The following is a 16,206-nucleotide window of genomic DNA, read 5'->3' as shown; positions in this document are numbered from 1 at the left end:
CGGACAGAAGATACTTAAAACGAGTTTACACTTTCTCATTCTAGAAGGCAACTGGGTAGCTGATGTCCTTTTGACCTGTGCATAAAAATGTTATATGGCACTCATAGGACACTCACCTTGAGAATTTTTACAACCACTCTCTCGTTGTTAGTGATGTTAATGGCCTCAAATACTTCACTATACTTTCCCCGACCAAGTTTTCGAACCAGTTGGTAATCATCTTGATTACTGTGAAAGGAAAAAGACACACATAAATGCCAGGATTGGGGACTAACCAAGCCAAAGCCCACTACACAACCCGTCCAGCCACTTCCCTTAATCAACATTTGAAAGTGTCTACATACATCATGCCACAACTCATTCCCTAAATGAAAGCCACAACACAAACTTGGCTCCTTTCACTCTGCAGAGCTCCTAACCTAATTGATCCCTCCAAACCTGGGGAGATGGGGCAGGAAGCGGCAAGCAAAGCCAATCTGGGGAAGGCCAGCAAAGGCTACACAGCACCTGTCTGGCTCACACCCTGAAGGGAGGCAGTGCATGCTTTAAAAAATTTCCTCCCACCCAACCTCTTCTCAGAAAACTAAGGCAGAGAATTTTAATAGCTCAAGAGGACAGCTGTTGACTTCCCAACCCAAGAGAAATCCAAAAGTGTGAGGAAGGGCTGTTCCCTCATTTCCTCCAGGCTCTGGCCCCTACACTTCTGTCCCCGTTTTTTTTTTTAAAAAAGCATTCCTTGGGGAAGAGAAGTGTGCAGAGCAGGTTCAGGGACAGAGGGGGACTAGTATGGAAGAGGAAGACGAGGACATGTGCGAGAGGGGCCTTAGCCTCCCACCACAAACCCAAGGAGGCGCCGGCCACCGAGGGGAGGCCGATCGCGGGGGGCGGGCGCGGGTCGGCGGGGGGGGGGGGGCGGCTTTACCCCCAACTCGGGACGTGAGACTCATAGTCCCAGTACTCGCGGCTCCTCAGGCTGTTCACTTCGGCGTAGACCCGGGCCCTACTGCCCGCGGCCGGGCCGGGCATGGCGGGCGGGACCGGGGGGCGCCGAGGGGCGCAGAGGGCGGCGCGGCGGGGGACGCGGGGCAGCGGGCGGAGGAGGCTGCGGGCCGCGGGGCAGCGGAGCAGGAGGAGGAGCGCGGCAGCGGGCGGCCGCGCCAGGCCGGGCCCGCGGGGGCGGCCGGGCGGCAGGCAGGGGGCGCGGGGGGCGCCGGCCGAGCCTGCCCAGCCCTGAGGCTGCCGGCTGGGCGACGGGCGGGCGGTGTTCGGCTCGCGGCCCCAGGAGGCGGCAGCACCGACCCCAGCAGCCTCGCGCCGGGAAAAGGACAGCCGCGGCGGCGGCGGCGGCGGCGGCGGCGGCGAAGAAGGAGGAGGAGAAGGAGGAGGAGGCGGAGGAAACCCGGAAAAGGGGCCGAACTCACGAGGAGCGGCCGCCGCCCAGCCCGGGGCCGCCCAGGCCCACAGCGCCCCCTGCAGCGCGGGGGGACCCGCCAGGCGGCGCCGGCCCCGGCCCCGCCCCGCCCCGCCCCGGGGGTCCCAGCTGCCTAGTCCTGGGCCTGGCGGGGCCGCCTGCCATGAGACACCCCGGCCACAGCCACCGCCCTGGACGTTTCTCCCTCGAGCCCGCACCCTCTCAAGATGTTCTAGCGATGCGGGTCCCCAGCCCTCCACCGCTAGTCACCCACAGTTCACGCACCCAAGACTTCCCACACTGACCCTGTCTTAACCCTGCTGTCGCCTAGCTGTTCCCATCAGGTCTTCCCTAATGGTCCCCACCTCAAAATTTTCCCTCTCTCTCAGAAACCCACCCCACCTCCTCTGGACCCTGCCCTATCACCCACAGACCTTGCAACCCCAAAATTTCGCGTTTTCTCTTCACCCAGAACCTTCCTTTTCCTGCACCTTCTCCCTAATTCCACCTTCCCCAAGTGAACCCTCTGAATATTCTCTTGGGGCACTGGGCTCAACTTGTGAAGTTACTGTTTTTCCCTTTGTAACTAATAAGTGATTCATAGGGAGATACTTTAAGACTTAGTAAATATCCAGTCTTTCTTTGGGAATAGAGAGCGTCAAGGAAAATGGTCTGGTCTGAAGGGACAAACTAGGCTAGGGATGGAGTGACCAACCAAACTGGCCTGTTTGATGTCATTGCCTCCTAACCATGAGTTAATTTCTCTCTTTCAGCCATTGGGACATTTTAAAAAATCGTTTTGCTTTGTTGAGACAGGGTCTCCTTTTGTAGTTCAGGCTGGCCCTGAACTGTCTATGTAGTGCAGGCTGGCCGAGAACTCTTAGAGCTCCTCCTGCCTCAGCCTTCTGAGTGCTGGGATTACAGGTGTGTTCTACCACACCCGGCCTCATTGAGGCATTTTTTTGGTGAGAATGTGACTTTCTTTCTAGGAAAGAAAATAAAAATTTGAGCGTTCCAAGTTCTAATGAAGTACTATGTAATAAAACATGCTAGTATTTCAATCTCTGGGGCTAGTTCTGTTGTGGGGAATAATATACTTTTATATTTAAAAAATGTCAAAAATAATCCAAAATCACATCTTTTTAACATTCACATCATCATCATGTGTAACAAGGGCTATGACATTGCCTTCTATTATGTCTTGCGATACCTAGACACAAGGCTCCCTGAGTCTGGGTAGCGTCATTGTGGCTTTCCTGGCCGGGAACCTGCCTGACACATAAATTCCTGACATTCAGCATGCTGGTGTTTCCTGGTGTCCGGGTCACTTTCCTCCATTTTTTAGCATGACCAAAGGGAAAGTCATGGTAGCTATGGAGGTCTTCTCCATCTTGGCCTCCAGTGTAGCACTCCTAGGCTGTATCTTTGCCCCCAAGTGCTACATTATTCTGATAAGGCCTGAGCTGAATGCTTTTAAAGGATTAAAGGACAGAATAGATATTAGAAGAAATAGGAATTCTAAAGTTTTATCTCATAAAACTCCATCACATTTTTAAGCTTTGGGCAAAATACTCCACAATTTTGAGTTGGAGTATTTATTATAAGCTAATACCCTCCTTGACTTATATATCAGCAAAATTCAACTCCTTTTTAAGAAGAATAATTCTGTGAAATTTACCTCAGCCATCAGTTAAGTCTCAGCAACACAAATGCCACCTCAAAACAATGGTATCCCTAAAACTATAAATTTTGAATTAATTGCTGTGTTTTACTTATTAACTAGTAGGTATTGTCCATTTTCATAGATTGATAAAATGACTAAACTATGAATAACTTTAATCTGTTTACTTTGTAATTCTTCAGTTTTATAATATTTTAACATCAGCTTTGTATTTGTACTGTACTATATTATATAATGTACTGTATTTGGAAGTTTTCCTAAATGGAAGTCTTAGTCAAGTTAAATTTTTACATAGGAATAATACAATATCAAAAATGACGTATTAAATCATCATTGTTTTACTGTTTTGAAATTCTATATTTCTTTAATAGTTTCTAATACAGTTTTAGTTTTCCTGACAAATAGTGCTTGTGCTTGTTTATGAAGTAATGCGATATTTAGATGTGTGTGTACAAGGCAGAAAGTTGAGATCAGAGTATTTAATACATCTATTGTCTTATGCATTTATCATTTCCTTCTGCTTTCAAGTCTCACCTTAAAGGTCACTTTATCTAGAGTTGATACTTTCCAGCCTCAGAACTCTATCCATATCCTTCATAAACTGCATGGCTTGACATGATTTGTTTCCTGGTTTATTGTCTGTTCCCTCCCCTGTAAAGACTGCATGAGAAAGGATGGATCTAAACTTGATGGTGGCTCACCCAGCATTTGCCACAGGAAGAGGCCTTGAGTGAATACAGTGCTGTCCCACAGAAAACTTGGTTACAAAGGAGAATGGGAAGGTCACCACACTGATCGTAGATCAAAGCTATCAATAAGGCACCAAACGACCCTCTGATGTTCTGCATCAAGGAGGGACACATTGCCCTTGTGGCACTCTTGCCAAAAACGTTGAATCTGAATATAATCAGGGGAACACAATCAGACAAATCCAAGCTGGGTGGGCATTCGGCAAAACAGCCAGCCTGGATGAGGGTGAGGGGAAAGAGAACCCTCCTACATTGCTGGTAGGAATGTAAGTTAGTACAACCACTATGGAAATCAGTATGGCGATTCCTCAACAAACTAAAAATAGAAATTCTACTCCACCCAACTATACCTCTTCTGGATATTATCCCAAAAGAAATAAAGACATCATTGTACAGTGATACATGAATATCCTTGTTTATAGCAGCACAACTCACAACAGCTAATTCTTGGAAGCAGCCTATATGTCCATCAGCAGCTGACTGGATATAGAAAATGTGGTGTATATATATACACAATGGAGTACTACTCTGCCACAAAGAAGAAAAATTTCAGTCATATATAGGAAAATAGATGCACATTGAGATCATAATGCTAAGTGAAAAAAATAAGACATAGAAAGTTAAATATTCCACAGTTTCTCTTATGTAAGAAACTCAAAGTATAAACAATTTAAAGAGTAAAATAAAAGATAATAGAAAACAGGGAGATAGACCCTTTGGAGATGGGCAAAGGATCAGGGAGATGGGAAGATGGGGAGAAGGGGGGAAGAAAAAAGGATCAAGATGGAATATGTATATGTACCAGTTCCCCATGATGAATGTATTTATTTTGTATAATAAAACATATACTAATTAAAAAAGGGGACCCCAGCCACCCAGGACTCTTCAACAATATCAACACGACAAACCTGCAGTAATGACCTTGATTAAAGGAGCCTGGGAGACAGAAGTAAATGAAGCACACTTGTCAGATTCTGGATTAGATTTTGGATTTTAGAAAGGAAGGAGTGGAAGAGGTGAGAAAGAATGCAGCTAACTGGGGGAATTTGAATAAAGGGTGTATATTACAAAATGGTATTTTCAATGTCAGAGTTTGTGAGTGTGATCATTGTATTGTGAATATGCAGGAGAATACATACCCTCAACTTTAGGAATTCCATGCCAAATGTTTAGAGAAGAAGTATTATAATATTCACAGCTTATCAAATGGTTTCGCAGAAAAACACAAGTTCCTCAGAACATAGGCATACAAGGGAGAAGAGATAATTTTGGGGGAAATGTTGACTATAAGCGAATGCAATTAAAGAGCACAGGAGTGTGCGACTTTTTTACAAATTTGAAAATTTTCAAAATAAAAACTGGAAGAAAATAAGTGAGCATTTATGGAATAGATGGACTTTGGAATTTAATTTCCAAAGCTGCCAACCTAGGCAGTGGTGTGTGGTGGCACATGCCTGTAATCCCAGCACTTGGAGGCTGAGGCAAGAGGGTGGCCACAAGTTTGAGGCCAGGCTGGACTACATAGTGAGTTCAAGGCAGCTTGAATAACATTGTGAGGCACTGTCTCCACAAAAGGAACCTGCCAACCTTCCTAGTTCTCTCACACTAGAAGGCACAAACATTCTCAAGACCTAATGACATTTTAGGATTATTTTCCAGCAGGTCCCTATGAATTAGTTCAGACCAGAGATTCTTGATCCTAAATCTTAGATGAGCTTCTTGTGTGACCCTCGACACTGCAAAATTTGCGTGTGTGTGTGTGTGTGTGTGTGTGTGATACTTGTTCTTTCCTTAGCTACATCAGATTTTCAAAGGAACCCATGACCTGAGAAGGATTCCAACCATTGATCCGGCTGCTATGTCCAGCCCAGGCTGGGGCCCCATTCTTCATCTCCACCCTTGCCCACCTCTGACCCCACCCAGGCTCCCTGCTCCTTCCTTTCGACACCTAACCCACACCCATCTCATGCAACCTGATCCTACACCTGCAGGATGCCTGAGGATTCACCCACACACTGCTCTGGTGCAACACACTCTAGATTTGGCTGACTCTTCACTCACTCAGCCCTGAAACCCACAGGCAGCCCTCCCACGGCCAAATGGAAGATGTTCTTTATGGTTGTTGGTAGGGAGGTTGGGAACCCGCAGAACTGGCAGAGACCCGCTGCCTCTTCTTCCTGCCCTCTCCCCGTAGAGCCTGCATGGTGTGAGTTACAAAGGGCAATTGAAGATGGTACCAGTGCAGCCTAAGCTGAAGGAGTCTCACCTGGATATGCGAAGGGCAGGCAGGTGGCTCTGCAGGGATGAGTGACAGGGCAGGGGATTCAGTGTACCAGTACTGACTTCCCCTAATGACTCTGTGTGTGCCATTTAGGGTGAGGAGAATTCAGGGGTATATAAGGAGGAAGGAAAGAGGGAATCTTGAATCAAATAGCCAGCAATTTCCTACTGATTCCTTCTATGTTTCCAAATTCTATCTAAACAACAAAAACTCCTCCTTAAAACACATTTTTGAAGATCTCAGAAGACCACCATCTTTCTTGATGAGGCCCATAATTCCAAGACATTTAAGAGGTTCACAGGCTTTTATCCCGTATGGCTGCTTCTTAAGAACCTAGCCTAAAAGGGCCGGGGATTTAGCTCAGTGGTTTCACCGCCTGCTGAGTAAGCACAAGGACCCGAGTTCAATCGCCGGTACCAAAAAAAAAGAACCTAGCCTAAAAAATAATGACAATCAGAAAAAATTAGTAGTGATGACAATTTGTGTGTTCCGTATCACTGAATGTTGCAGAAAACCCCACAGAGCTAAAAATCATAAACTTTACACTTTAAATGGGTAGATTGTGTGATTTTTGAATTAGATCTTGATGAAGCTTCTAAAAAACATTGGGTTGGAGCTGTTGTAAGAACCCCCTTCTTTACAGATGAGGAAACCAAGACTCCAAACAAGGATAATTTGAAGCAGTCTGGCTTTGAACCCACAAAGTCTATTTCCTTAATTTTACCCCTTCCCTTTTTTGGGAGTACTTGGAATTTAATCCAGTACTGGAAACAAACAAACCAACCAACCAAAAAAAACCCTCAAAAAATCCCACAAAAAACCAAAAAAACCTGAGCCCTTTGCACTGAGCTATATCCCCAGCCCTTTTTTTGCCTGCCTGCCTGCCTGCCTTCCTTCCTTCCTTCCTCTCTTCCTTCTTTCTTTTCTTTTATATATTTCTTTTCTTTTGAAACAGGGCCTTGGTAAGTCACAAAGCTGCCTAAGCTCGGCTTGAAAATGTGGTCCTCATGCCTCAGTCCGTTAAGTAGCTGGGATCACCAGGGTATGCCACTATATCTGGCATGATATAAGATTCTTTAAAAGTTTTTTTAAGTTGCACAAATAATCACGGTAGGCAGAATAATGGCTGCACCCCTATTCCAAAGGTGTCCACTTCATATTCTCCAGAACTTGTAAATATGTCAACCTACATGGAAACAGTGGCTCTGTAGACATGATTAAGCATTTAGAGAGAGAGAGATTATCCTAGATCATCTAGTAGATTCAGTGTAATCACAAGATTCCTTATAAGTGAAAGTGGGAGGTAGGACCGTCAGAGAAGTAGAGGCATTGATGGAAGCAGAGACCAGAATGAGGGGGACGTGAGGCAAGGAACACAGGCAACCTCTCAAAGTTGGAAAAGCCAAGGAAACAAATTCTTCTCTAGAGTCCCCAGAAGGAACATGGTCCTACCAATACCCTGATTAGTCCAATGAGACCATTTCACACAAATCTCTGTTGTTTAAAGCCACAAAGTTTGTGGTCATTTGTTAACAGTAGAAATTGGAAACTCATACATAATTAATGACAGATTCTCTCCTTTGGCCAATGTGTTAATCAGGCTCCTGAGTTCTTCCTAATTCACCTAATTTTGAACTTCTCTATCTTTGCTGAGCCCAGTTTGAGCAAAAATCTTACTGTGTTAATTTAGCACTAATTTTCTACCCTTGGTATTTGACTACCCTTGATATCTTATCGCCCTCACCTGTCTTCAAGCAACATTTCTACCAAGTTTATTTAGCCAGAAACCTTTTATTCTTGACCTTTCCCCTTAGTAATTTTCCATCCACTGAACCCCTAGACAGCTCCTTGGTTATAAATTCCCACTTGTCCTTTTTGGGATTGGGGTCTCTCCCCCACTGCAGATCCTGGTGCAGTGGTCCTTATACCTATCACTGGGGCCCCCAATGAATACAGTCTGTCATACCATATTTAACAAGAGTTGTGAATAATTTTTCCTTTAATATTAATAGACATTTTTCAAAGAACTCAAAATTCAGTAATTAAAAAGCAAAACTTGCCCTTCATTGCCTTCCACATTACCATACTTTGGTGTGTACCCTTCCAGGCTTTTTTCTACAAATAAGAACCTCAAATAAAACCTACATTTGCTTTGCTTTTCTTGGTTTCAAAGCAAGACACCAAAATGTATATACATGGCATGTAACAAATGCATAGGAAATGAACTAGAAAGAAATACATCAAAATTCTTTTCAGTCTTGGCATAATAAGATGTTTACTTTGATAATCAGGGAAAAAATTCCTCAAGATATATAGGCTGTTGACAATCCTAGCCTTCCCCATAATGAGCTGTAGATTAATGGGGGTTTTTCATCAGTTGGGATGAAGTTGGAGCAGGTCCAGGGCAAGGAAGCAGGGTCTGGAATTCTCTCTGTATGCACAGGAAACTTTGGGGGCTCCAGAAAGGTGAGTACAATGTGTTATTAGGGCCCAGCTCTCTGACCTCCACTTGGGTACATTGCACACACATTCCTGAGGGTTATCACTGTTAGATTCTTCTTTGCCTTCATCATCCTTACAGTCTGATCTGCTATGATCCTGAGGGGCTGGAGGAGATGTGGCACAGCCTGGCCTAGGCAAGGGAGGCAGGGAAACTTCCAGCCACCACTGGGGACCCTTTTCATTCAGCCCATCTGGCTAGGAAAGGGGACACATTTTTAGCATCTTCCCCAACACCCATCTATCCCCAGAAGATGACGGGCTTGAATTCTCTTAATACTCTTAGGAAAGAATGGATAAAATCATTCAAACTAAAATGCATGTGCAAGTTGAGCATAGTTCATTCAAAGATTTGGAATCTTCAATTTTTCCAAAGCCCTTGAGCACCAAGATGATGCCAAGTAGAGAATTCCACACCTGACTTTGTGTTTTCACTCACTAAAAATATTGTATACAATTGCCTTTAGGCCATGTGCTTAAGGTACATGTGAAACATAAATGAATTTTATTTAGACTTGGGTCTCATCTCCTAGATAGCTCATTACATATACGCAACTATTTCAAAATCTGACAAAAATCCAGTATTTCTGGCCTCAAACATTTCGATAAAGGGATGCTTAACCTATAAAAGCTATCTCAAGGGGATTTACCTTTTAAACAAGGCCAGAGCTAAGATGTCTAGCAGATGCATCCTTGATCCTGGAATTTCGGGTAATGAAAAGGGAAAGGAGTACTTTGGACAGTAGTGCCTTCCTGGGAGATGTACCCACCCCACTTGGTTGGGAGAGGAGGAGGCTGAACTCTACACTCTCAGAGGCCCGCAACCCCAGCCAAACCACCATACCTTTTCTGGCCAAACTGCTTATACTCAGGATCTCTTATTTCAATCAAATTGCCCAGAATGACTATCAACTCCCATCCATCCCCAGCTGCAGCTGGCTTTCTCTCCAGATGGCTGCTCACTTCCACCCTCCTATCAGTGCCCACAGCATTTGGCCCAGTTTAAACCCATATCATCTTTGCACCATGGACTCTTCAATGATCTCTGGGCTTTCGGACTCAACATATGCCTTACCCTGGTTTGGTGGCTGGAATTTAGCAGGTTCACAAACTTAGACCAAAAAAAGCTTCATCATGATTTACTAACCTCTACAAATTTATCATTTTCTCCCATTCTAGATGTAGTGAAAGAAAAAAAGGAAAGAAAGAAAACACAACAAGTATTAGCAGATATTTGCTTGTCACATTACAGCTGGTGTTATTTTGAAGCAGGAAAGTTTGTGCTTGGAAATGACCAGCTGGTCTGATTTGTGTACAAAAGAATGTGGAGCACTCTTCCTGAGGGTGGGCTTTCTTCTGTACTCCAGCCCAGTATTTGATAGCATTTTATTTCTGCCAATAGATAACAACTGTTCTACCTTGAAGAAAAACTAATCTAACAGGTGGTGCAAATGTAAGCTCTACTTTTTGGTTTAGGAAGTACACCACTTTAGATGCTTGCAGAAGTCTTCACAGTTGACCAGAAAGTGACATAAAGATCTGGATACTGGCTATGAGCCCTATAGATCTAAGGATCTGTCCCCTTTGCTGCCCCAAAGTACAGCTACACCAGAAGTTTCCAAGAATCATTTGTCAACTCCAGAAAGCAAAATGCAAACCCAAGAAGAAAATCAAAATTTAACATGCCTAAGGTGATGACCAATCCCATCACTGAGAAGGTGGAGGAGACACAGATGATCACGGAGAAAATGCAGTCCTAGATATCAGTGTCATTGCTGAGTCAGACAGGGGCCCACCCTTATTTTACCACAAGTGGAAGAATTGTATCATTTGGCAACACCTATACATGATCACCGCCTAATCCTTAGACCCCATTCCAATGTTGTCATTTGCCCCAATCATGTCCTTTAGAGCAAATGGATACCATCCAGAACCACATGCAGCTTTAGTCATCATGTTTCTTTAAGTTTAGAAAAGTTTCTCTGTATCTTTTTGAAGATTATAGAGCAGTTACTTTGTAGCCAGTTTGAGGTTATCTGATATTTCTTCATGATTTAATTCGGTTTAGGGATCTTTGGTAGAAACAATACAGAAATAAAAGTTGTGTTCTTGATGCATTCTTCCAGGTGCCACACCATTTCTTCTGTCCCATTACTGTAGAGAGCAACTTTAGTCAGTTAGTTAGGAAGGTGGTTTCTGCCAAATTTTCCCATTGTAATGTTATTCTTTTTTCTTTTCAATGAATTCATATTTTAGTGGGAGGTAGTTGAAAACTGTGTAATTTTCCTGGTGCTCATCAAACTTTGTATTTATTTATTTATATCCTTATGGACTCAGGTTCCTATTGTATTAATCAGTTATAAGCAAATATTATCATAATTTATTTTGATGCTAAACTGTCCCTTACTTTGCTAACAAGGGCCCCTTCAACTGGTTCCTGCTTCTTTTTAACATGTCCCATCATCCTCTGAGTGTTCTTTTTTTCTTTAGAACAAAAGATACTCAAGGCTTATCATGTACCTTTTCTGCACCAGATCTGGAATCAACTATTAGTTCAAGGGGCTCTAATTCTTGTTTGTGGAAAATATTGTTTACAAGTCAAAGTCTGGGCATGGCAAGGTATGGTGTTATATGTCTGTAATCCCAGCACTCTAGGAAGCTGAAGCAAGAGGATCACAAATTTGAGCCCACTGTGCGCAATTTAGCAAGTCCCTGTCTCAAAAATAAAAATACAGAGGGCTAGGGATTTAGCTCAGTGGTTCCTCCGTCTGCCTTGCAAGCGCAAGGTCCCAAGTTTGATCCCCGGTACCAAAAAAAGAAAGAAAGAATAAAAAAGGGCTGAGGGTGTAGCCCAGTGCAAAGGTGCTGAGTTCAATCCCTAGTACCTCAAAAGAAATCTGGGCATGACGTGTGCTCATTGTTCTTGGACTATTGGTGTTTCCACACCTTCCCAATGAACTGAGCTAGTGCTCGCTTTGGCAGCACATATACCAATTGAACTGAGCTAGAGAATATTTGTGTACACACACACACACACACCATTTACATCTTTATTTATTCCTCCATTTATCTATCTACTTCACTATCTTTAAAATCATGATTTCACTCTCTATCTCCAATTCCAATATAAAACCACAGAATTTATTCTAGTTTTCTCCTTTTCTATATTTGTAATCTTCTTTTATGACAGTGAGCAATCTGGCAATGCAGGGCCCTTTTAGGTGGAGGAGGGAGTGTTAAGAAAAGCCCTATGAGAAGGTGACATTTAAGCTGAGACTTGAAGGAAGTGAGAGAACATCCACCATGCAGCTTCTGGGACGAGTGTTCTAGGCAGAACATGGCCACAATTGCAGTAGCCCTGAGCAGAAGCACATAGCTGTATGGGAGGAACAGCAGGAGTCCTCTGGCCCAGCCAGCAGACGGGTGATGGCAGCTAGGTGAGAGGAGATAATGGAGGCAGTGCCTTAGAGACCACTGTAAGGACTTTGGCTTTTATGGTGTCCAAGACTGGAAGCCACTGGAGCATTTTGAACACGGGAGAGACACCGCATTGGAATTGATTGCTCCAGCTGCAAATGTGGCAGGAAGCAAGGAGACCAGCAGGGAGGCCAGCAGGAACCCAGGTAAATGAAGATGAATGGGGAGGTGGTGAGAAGTGCTCAGATTCAGGCACCAGGGTGTAGCTCTAGCCAACAGGATGTAGCCTGTGGAATATACAAAACAGGTAGTGGCACATCGTGCTGTAAAAGTGTCTATAAAAAAATAAGTAGCCAAATAAATACAATAAACACTTGTATGCACAATGTGTGGCATATAATAAACCACATTCACTACTACTGTCTACCCATTGATGAATGGAGATGAAAACTTTCCCGTATTCCATCTCCCCAATTCCTGTTTCTGTGCCACAGAACTTTTCCCCTGAAGTTCCACCTTTTCAACTGGAGCTCCCTCATAATCTGTACTCTACCCAGTGACTCAAAACTCTCACTTCCCCTGAGCCCTGTCCTCCACAGGGTGTGGGTCAGCATCTGATAACCTAATTAACAAGTAAGTGTTGATTTCTTGTAAGGTGGCTACTCCTCCCAGAAGGATTCACATTTTACAAAAAGGTGGCAACTATTTACTTCTTGGTATGTGGTGGAGTCTCTGGCAGTAAGGCAGGGTATGAAGGAGGTCATTTTGTTTTGGGAAGTGCTCAAATGACACATTACAGAGGTCTAGTCCTCCCGCCCAGCCCAGGGCCAGGCTGCATTCCTCACTTCCTGCCTTGAATAACAATCTTGGGCATTTGCCACCTCTGTTCCCCACCGGTACCTGACTTCTGTGTGGTCCAGAGCAGGATTTGGGGTAGCTGCCCTGCCTTTTTGTGAACTCCCATCTGTGAGATGGTTCAGCAGGGTAGCTTTCAGTCCAAAGGGTCAGGGGCGATCAGACTCAACCTACTTCTAGCCACAGCTCTGGGAGCCTAAGATTGTATGCAAAGCTGGTTTCTATGTGAGACTGCTTTTGGAAATAAGGCCACAAAACGACATTGAAATACTACCTTGGCTGTAGTGAAAAAGGCAGATGATAACAAATGGTGACAAGGATGTTGAGAAATTCAAACCCTCCTACATTACTGGGAGAAATGAAAAAATGGTGCAGTTCCTTTGTTTTTGTTTTTTGGATATACTGGGGATTGAACCCAGGAGCTGGGCATGCCAGGCAAGCCCTCTACCACTGAGTTACATCTCCACCCTCCTTTTATTTGGTAGACTGGGGAATTGAACCCAGGGCCTTCAAACTGAGCTACATCCCCAGAGAGCCCCTGAGAAGATCCTCTCCATTACATTTCTTGCTTTGGGACAGGGTATTAGAAGTCACTGTGTTGCACAGGCTGAGCTTGAACTTGCAATCTGCCTGCTTCAGCCTCCCAAGTAGCTAGGATTACAAGCATGTGTTACTGCACTCAAATGGTTTAATCCCCTTTGAAAACAGCTTGACAGCTCCTAAAAGTTTAAATATAGAGTTAGTATATGACTGAGAAATTCCAGTCCTAGGTATATGTGCAAGAGAAATTAAACATATGTCCATAAGCATCCACACAAAAACTTGTAACAAATATTTATAGTAGCATTTCTCATGACAATCAAAAGGTGGAACCATCTATTATATTCATTTTCTGATTAATAGATAAGTAAAATATAATATGTCTTTCCAATTAATATTAATTGGCAATAAAATGAATGAAGTATTGATATACAGTACAGCATAAATAATCTAAAACATGCTAAGTAAAAGAAACCATACACATAGACCTATATATTGTGCAATTTTATTTATAGAAATATTCAGTATAGGCAAATCCATAGAGACAGAACGTGGATTACTGGTTGCTAGGGGATGGGAAGAAATGGGGAGTGATTGCTAATGAGCATAGGGTTTCTTTTTAGGGTGACAAGAATGTTCTAAAACTACATACTTTGGGAATATGTTAAAACCTACATACACTATAAACAGATATATGGTATATGAATCATATCTCAATAAAACAGTTGTATTTTAAAAAATGAAAGCAGGAAGGAAAGAAAGAAGAGGAAGGAAGAAAGGGGAAGAAGGGATAGAAGGAAGGAACAAAGGAAGGCAGAAAGGAAGGAAGAAAAGGAAGCAAAGAAGTAAGGAAGAGAAGAGGGAGGGAAGGAAGGAGAAATCTGGTTAGGTGCAGTGATGAATTGGAATTACCTAGGTCCCTGGGGACTAGTCTTACCTTCTTAGAATGTGGGTAGACGGGATTAAGAAGAGAGGGGAGGAAGGACCGTAGAAACTTGTCTACTTTCTCTTAGGGGAATATGTGAAGAATTTGCTTAAGATACAGGGGAAAGTTGAGGATATTAAAAAAATTATATCAAACTTGGAAATAAGGTAAGGACTGCATGTCCCTTCAGTGAATGTTGGAGCATTGTTTAAACAGACCACCTTGCTTCATAATCCAGGACATGTGCCTATATTTGATTTGAACTTGACTCTGCACTGGTGCCCAGATTCTATAAAGGTATTGTAGAATTTTGTACACCTGTGATCCACATGGTTTTTGCATGGTAGAAAACATAACCTCAAAGGTTAGGTCTATTGTCCTATGTTATGTTAATTTTGTCCCTAACCTAGCAAACTGATTTTGGTGGCAGTCCTTCCTAAAGGACTATATAACTCTTTCCCTCCAATTCTCCCTTCCTCATACCCTCTTTACTATCCCCTTCCTTCCCCCAATGGCATATTAAATATATCTTAGGTGCACACTCATTTAAATGAGTGAGGATTTAAATGTTAAGATTATACTTTTACAAGGAATAGGAGTCATTTGCTGTACTTCAAAAATGGTACTGAAAAGTGATGGCCTGAATCAGAATAGGCCCCAGGACTTGAGCTTTAGGGAGGACCTCCATCCCGTGGATGCACACATAGGGAGGAATTTGCAAAGGACTCTGGGTACTTAAAGCAAGAGATATGGTAATGTTGCCATATAAAAATTTTATGCATACATATAGAGGAAATAGAAAAAGAAAAAAAAAACCAAAGTCATTTTTCCTACTCTCAATTCTCACTCAATACTTCTGACATCAGATTTGTGGTGTTTCTCCCACACACAACAAGCAATTTCCCAGCAGATTCTCTAATAACTACCAGCTAGACGGCCTCCAGTTTAGTTCATTTCTGACACACACCTAAAAACAGTGACAGATCCCACAGGCTGAGGGCTCAGGCCCACAAGATTATCGCTGCTTCAGATGCCGGTTGTGAACACAGGGCAGTGCTCCTGACCAACTGGCTATATAAAGTGAGGTTCCCATGGCTCCTCCTTGGGGGTGGATTAATTTGTGAGAGCAGCTTGCAGAATTTGGGGAACACTTACATTTACTTATTTATTGTAAAGGCTAAAACAAAGGGCACAGATAACATCCAGATGCAAGAGACACAGAGGGCAGAAGAAGAGGGAGAGGAGGTGTGTGGAGTTACCATGGCTCTCAGGGCACACCACTGTCTTGGAACCTCCATGTGTTCCATTATCAAGAAGATCTCGGAGTTCAGCCCTTTTGGGGTCTTAGGGAGTCTTCATGAAGCAGACATGATTGATTAAATCATTAGCCATTAGTTTCTCAGCTCAGCCTTCAGCCACTCTCCTGGCTCTGCTGTCACGCTAGAGATGTCAAGGACTTTAGGAGCTATGTGTCACGAAATGGGGGTGAAGACAAAATATATATGCTGTGGTTTGAATGTCCCCACCATAAAATTAAATTAAAATTTAATTCCCAAAACTTCAACAGTGTCAAAGTTGAGCAATCCTGCTTTATAGTAAAAGGAGAATAACAGAAAGCAGAATCCAAGGTGTTCAATCTAAGATTAAAAGTACGTAAAGATAGAGTCAAGGATGTGCTGAAAGCTATGTTACTCCATTCCCCAGCTACCCAATCCTGTTTCCTGACCTCAGTCATCTTCTTCCTCTGGGAGGTAGGAGTGGTGAGCAGGACAATTTTTCCTTTTCTCTCCTCTGGCACAGAGTTCCTGTCCCTACCAAGGAACATTACACAGTTATACTAATGAGGTA

At 43.4% G+C, this 16,206-nt stretch overlaps 1 protein-coding gene across 3 annotated transcripts in view; it reads right to left on the bottom strand.

Annotated features, from left to right (window-relative positions):
- Nucleotides 1-1,255, bottom strand: part of Csnk2a2 (casein kinase 2 alpha 2) — a 40,392-nt gene extending 39,137 nt beyond the window's left edge. The window contains exons 1-2 of one of the 3 annotated variants that reach the window (XM_087205901.1): nt 923-1,255; nt 117-228 (exon numbers count right to left, since the gene is read on the bottom strand). In XM_087205901.1, the coding sequence (XP_087062027.1) occupies nt 117-228; nt 923-1,026 (216 nt within the window). In that variant the 5' untranslated portion in view covers nt 1,027-1,255. The remainder of the gene's footprint in view (nt 1-116; nt 229-922) is intronic. The other 2 variants (XM_021256973.2, XM_021256974.2) reach the window with 2 other exon arrangements.
- Between the last annotated feature and the right edge of the window lie 14,951 nt (nt 1,256-16,206).

Source organism: Heterocephalus glaber, unplaced genomic scaffold, assembly GCF_053883595.1.
Source record: "Heterocephalus glaber isolate CG9 unplaced genomic scaffold, H.glaber_assembly_v1.0 deba00000071, whole genome shotgun sequence".
NCBI classification, from domain to species: Eukaryota; Metazoa; Chordata; class Mammalia; order Rodentia; family Bathyergidae; genus Heterocephalus; species Heterocephalus glaber.
This window is presented reverse-complemented; position numbering and strand designations above follow the sequence as displayed.